Here is a 5,037-nt window from a genome sequence, read left to right on the forward strand (position 1 = left end):
AATTTCTATCGATGTGAACTCGTTACTTCCTGATATATTTATTTTAATTCTTAAGATTTTGTTGTTTTGTGAAAAGAAGTATTTTTTCCTTTAATATTGTGGATTTATTAGTTTTAAAATGAATGAAGTCATAAATGTAAGGAATTTAATTCAATTGCACGTGTTTCATTTTCCTTTCAAATAAATCAAAATTTTTTTTTCTGAGTTTCTCGTTGATTGGCTTATTTTTTTTATCATTAAGTTGGAGAATTACCTCTCATTTTCTCATATATGTCACTGATAAAAAAAATATTAATATTATAATAAAAGTAAAAAAAAGAAAAGAAGAAAGAATAATTTTAGAAAATAAATTTGTCAAATAGTTTTATGTTTTTTTTTTTTTTTTTAATAATGTCATTACTAAAATCATATCTAGTCTGAATATTTGTAATATTATCCTTTAACTTCAATTACATAATCATTACACTTCAAATATTTTCATAGAAAGTGCTATAATCCCATGAGTCCATTCTCTTACTAAATTAGTGTAAAAAGAAAATTACATATAAGTCCATTCTCTAACTAAATTAGTGTAAAAGAGAAATTACATATAGATATGGATAGATACATAATAAAGAAACAAAAAAACAAGGTTGGATATCACATCAATTCCGCTTATTCAATTGCTCTAAAATATTTGTGCCAGGAAAAAAAAAAAAACCAAAAAAAAAGACCAAAAAAATTGCTCTAAAATATATATTTTATATACACATATATGTATAATTAAAAATAAACAAAACCCTATTTGAATCCTTTGCGTATTCATTTTTTATCAATAAACTTTTAAATGATGTGTTATAACAAAATTTTACATAGCTGAAATTTCACTATCTTTGAATTCGAGCTAATAACAGGATGGAGTTTAGAATTCAAGACGTGAATTGATGCCAATGAAACAATTTTTATTTTATTTTATTTTTATGAACATTTTGTTGTGAAACATTTATTCTATGACTTTTTAGGTTTATATTATTTGACCGTTAATCAAAAGTCCCTCGAGAAGTCCAACGGGCCTAACAAATTGAAAAGTTAAAGCCCCAATATTATTCTGATTGTATATATATGTAATAGAGTAATATAAAGAAGTAAACAAGTCAGAAAATGAAAGAAAGAAAAGTCTCGCAGGCCACAGCACACATTACACATACCTTCCTTCTAAGACATCCAAAGCACCCCCCACCTCACTACTTCTATACCTCTCCCTCTCTCTCTCTCTCTCTCTCTCTAAGCTAAGAATTTGGAAGTTGCTCTCAGTTTCTCTCTCTAGATACCAAGAGTGAAGAGTACCTCCATCCCACTCTCTCTCTCTAAAGAAACTTCTTTGAGCAGAGAGAAACAAAGTGGAAAAAGGAATTCAGAGATGCTAGAAATGGATGGATCGGCAAAACCTCCGCAGATCTCCGAAATGTTCCAGAAGTTCGCTCTCGCTTTCAAGACCAAGACTTTCGAATTCTTCGCCGAGGATGACGAAACCGCCACCGCTGCCGCTGCCGCCGTCACCGAAGACGCCGACGGCTTCGCCCTCCTGGACTCCGCCGAAGAATTCATCACCGACCAGAAAGTCGTCGTCATCAAACCGGACCAAACCCACAATCTCTCTCCCACAAAATCAGCTTCTCCGATTGAACTCACCAACACCCAATTCACCGAAACCCTCATGTCGTCGCTATTCGCCACAATTTCGTCGTTTGAAGCTTCGTATCTTCAGTTACAGACAGCCCACGTTCCCTTAGACGAGGACGCCATTAAAACCGCCGATCGAGCTTTGGTATCGCATCTCCAGAGAGTGTCTGATTTGAGGCAATGTTACAGAAACTTTCGGAAAAACCCTAATTCCAAATTTGATTTTTCAACTGGGTCTTGCTTCGAAGCTCAGGTGCAAGAGAATCAGAGCAAGCTTCGAACGCTAGACACCGCCATCAATCGATTACAGGCGGATATCGACGTTAAAGACGACCAAGTTTTGATTCTCAGGCAACAGTTGAACAGTATCCAACACACCAATTCGAAGTTGACAAAGAGATTATCGATTAATTCGACCGGCGAGGTCTCGGTAACCATCCGGGTTTTTGATTCGATGTTGCGTGAAGCTTGTAGAGCATTGCATAGTTTCACTAAGCTCTTGATTGAATTGATGAAGAAAGCAGGGTGGGATTTGGAATTGGCTGCAAATTCGGTTCATCCCAATATCGATTACGCGAAAAAAGGCCATAATCGCTATGCTTTCCTGTCTTATGTTAGCCTGGTGATGTTTCGAGGTTTTGATTCAGAAAGTTTTGGCTTGGGCGAGAACAGAGTTGTGTGCAATGGTAATGGATCAAACTCAGACATGAACAGTTCATTGAAGCAATTGATCGAGCATGTATCGGGCAATCCAATAGAGGTTCTAAGTAAGCATCCAAATTATGATTTTTCGAAATTTAGCGAGAGAAAGTATCAGCAACTCATACACCCTACCATGGAATCATCAATTTTTAGTGATTTGGACAGAAAGGAAGTGGTACTGGATTCATGGAGATCACTGGGTGTATTCTATGAGTCGTTTGTTCAAATGTCAAGCTCAATTTGGTTGCTTCATAAGCTGGCCTATTCTTTCAATCCCAAAGTTGAGATTTTTCAGGTGGAGAGAGGCGTAGATTTTTCGATGGTATACATGGAAGATGTCACGCGGAAAGATATAGTTCCCAGTAAGAGTAGGCCGAAGGTGGGATTCACAGTAGTCCCCGGTTTCAAACTCGGGAAGACGGTGGTTCAGTCTCAGGTTTATCTAACTGGCTTGAAGTGTACATAGTAGTAATGGTTACACAATGGGAAAATAAAGAATCATAAACAATAGAGGCTACTTCAAATGGGGATCGAAAGACATTGGTGGAATGGGTTTTGGATTGTTTGTTGAGAATCTTGATATAAGAACACTAAGAATTCGATTGGAGTTTCTCGATCAAAAGATGCCTCAGTGAATGTGCTCAAAGAAAGGAACTTGGGAAATGGTACAATTACTAAATGCTATCTTCTTAGTATGTGGCATGGAAGCATTTTTAGAATTATCTTGTGATACTTGTGACTCACTTCGGTTTATGAAGTTGCTTACATTGTTTCCCTTTTCTTTTCTGGGGTTTTCTGTTGAGCCCATGTAGAGATGGCTGTAAAGCAATGTTTACTTGTTTTTTTCTTTTGTTTTATAGGTTTGTGGTGGGAGATGGGGTTGGTGTGGGTGTGGGGTTGGGGGTAGGGTGTCTTGACACTAATATACATTACCAAATTGTATGTAACTTTGCATTTTGAGAAATTAAAAGTGTTTGAATTTGTCAACATAAATTGGTGAATGGAATTTTACAGTTGTCCATGTGATCTCTGTTCATCTTGATTGCTATCTTAAAGATTTTTAGCATCTCTGTTAAATTTTTTTTTTGACTAGTTCATAAGAGGAGTGTCATTTGCCAAAAACTCTGTGGATTAGATGATGGCTGCTATTTGCATTAACATGATTCTATTGCATTTTTACCACCCATACTGCTGAGTAAAAAATCGAACTCGTTTGTTTCTGTTTATGCTTGCTCTGTATTGCTATGATTCAATTTTTACAGTGAACATGAGCTGATTAGAAGAGAAATCAGCAGAGCTGGGCTGATTATGAAGACATAAGAGCTGCAGTATGAGCAATCTGCCATTTATTGTCTGGACACCAACATCAAAATTTTGCGGTGTTCTGCTGTAAGAAAATTTCTGTGACATTTTTACTCTAGTGTAAAAATTTTGTGCATCATGTATTATTGACATTTGAATGATTAATTTCGTCAACTTTGAACAGGAACCATTTAGGAACAATTTCACTGTGCTATTAAATGTACTAGTGGTCAGTCTGGTTAACAGAAACATCTGCTCAAGTTCATTTTGCTGTGTGTATGTGTGTGTAATATGTATGTCTTTGTCTTCTTCCTGTGTGTGTGTGTGTGTGTGTGTGTGTGTGATATGTATGCCTCCTCTTCAAAATTAAAATTTTCTCGCATCTGGGTGACGACATTTTCTCACCTCCTATTTGATTCAGTTCCTATCATTCTTTTCACCATTTTTTGTGTGTAAATGCATGGAATCAACAGCGTGAGGCAACTTGTAGAAGCAATTTTCGGGGATATTGAGAACAGGATGGTTAACTAAGATGGGGACCATAATAAAGTCAATTGATCTTTATTCTTTAATTCTGTTTGCGATTTGTACTCGGAGCAACTTCTCCGGAGGGAGGCATTCAAAAAGTGAAGAAAGTGTGGAGAATTTTTTGTTAGGCAGTGCGTTAGTTTAGCGCTTGAATAAATGTCTGCTAACAAAAACATAAGGTCAGTATATGCTCTGATGCAAGCAAAAATGCTCTTCTACAGCCGGCCTTAACATGTGGTTCTGAGTAGTTGACACTGTTTGGCTTATGGGTTGGATGATATAAGAGGTGGTTGACACTTATATTTGTGGATGTCTTTGAATTGTGCAGGCGTGTTTTACGTTTTACAGCAGAACAGGTCGTGACAATTTGAAAAAAGAGCCATTCTCTAGCAAAAGTGGAGCTGAGACTAGTGAAGACATTGGGTCCGAAGAGGGAGCGATTGTGACGATTGTGACTCTACAGGGAGGAGATGTTGTTGACACTTGACACTTATATGTGTGAATATCTTCAAACTGTGTAGATGCGTTTTAAAAACCGTAGACAAGAAGAAAGTGTAAAGCGAACAATATCTACGGAGTGGAGCAGTTCGTGATAATTAAAGTCCTCAAAACCACATATTTGGTCCTGTATGTACGTTTGATTGAGAAAGAGAGGTCATCTGATCACATCTTTGGCATGTTGCACTTTTTGTAAATTGCATAATGTAAACCTTATTGTTCAACAACTAGGAAAGTGACATTTCCAAGGACACGCATTTCTTTGGCTAAGCTTATTGTGGTAAAAATTCCATACAAACACTTGTTTGCAAACAAATGAAAATGCAGTAAAAATGTGTACAGCAA

The 5,037-nt window shown here is 36.6% G+C and overlaps 1 protein-coding gene across 1 annotated transcript; it reads left to right on the top strand.

Annotated features, from left to right (window-relative positions):
• The first annotated feature begins 453 nt into the window (after nucleotides 1–453).
• LOC132299125 (IRK-interacting protein) lies at nucleotides 454–3,261 on the top strand. Its single transcript, XM_059795588.1, has one exon. It carries the CDS (start codon nucleotides 1,400–1,402, stop codon nucleotides 2,828–2,830), a length of 1,431 nt encoding a protein of 476 aa, XP_059651571.1. The 5' UTR covers nucleotides 454–1,399; the 3' UTR covers nucleotides 2,831–3,261.
• The last annotated feature ends 1,776 nt before the right edge of the window (nucleotides 3,262–5,037 follow it).

Source organism: Cornus florida, unplaced genomic scaffold (assembly GCF_030987335.1).
Source record: "Cornus florida cultivar Cherokee Brave unplaced genomic scaffold, ASM3098733v1 CherokeeBrave_3.0.0_Hap2_Chr03, whole genome shotgun sequence".
NCBI classification, from domain to species: domain Eukaryota; kingdom Viridiplantae; phylum Streptophyta; class Magnoliopsida; order Cornales; family Cornaceae; genus Cornus; species Cornus florida.

What these genes read in the sequence shown, in the direction of transcription:
- LOC132299125 (XM_059795588.1), top strand. Translation starts at nt 1,400, where the DNA reads ATGCTAGAAATGGATGGATCGGCAAAACCTCCGCAGATCTCCGAAATG.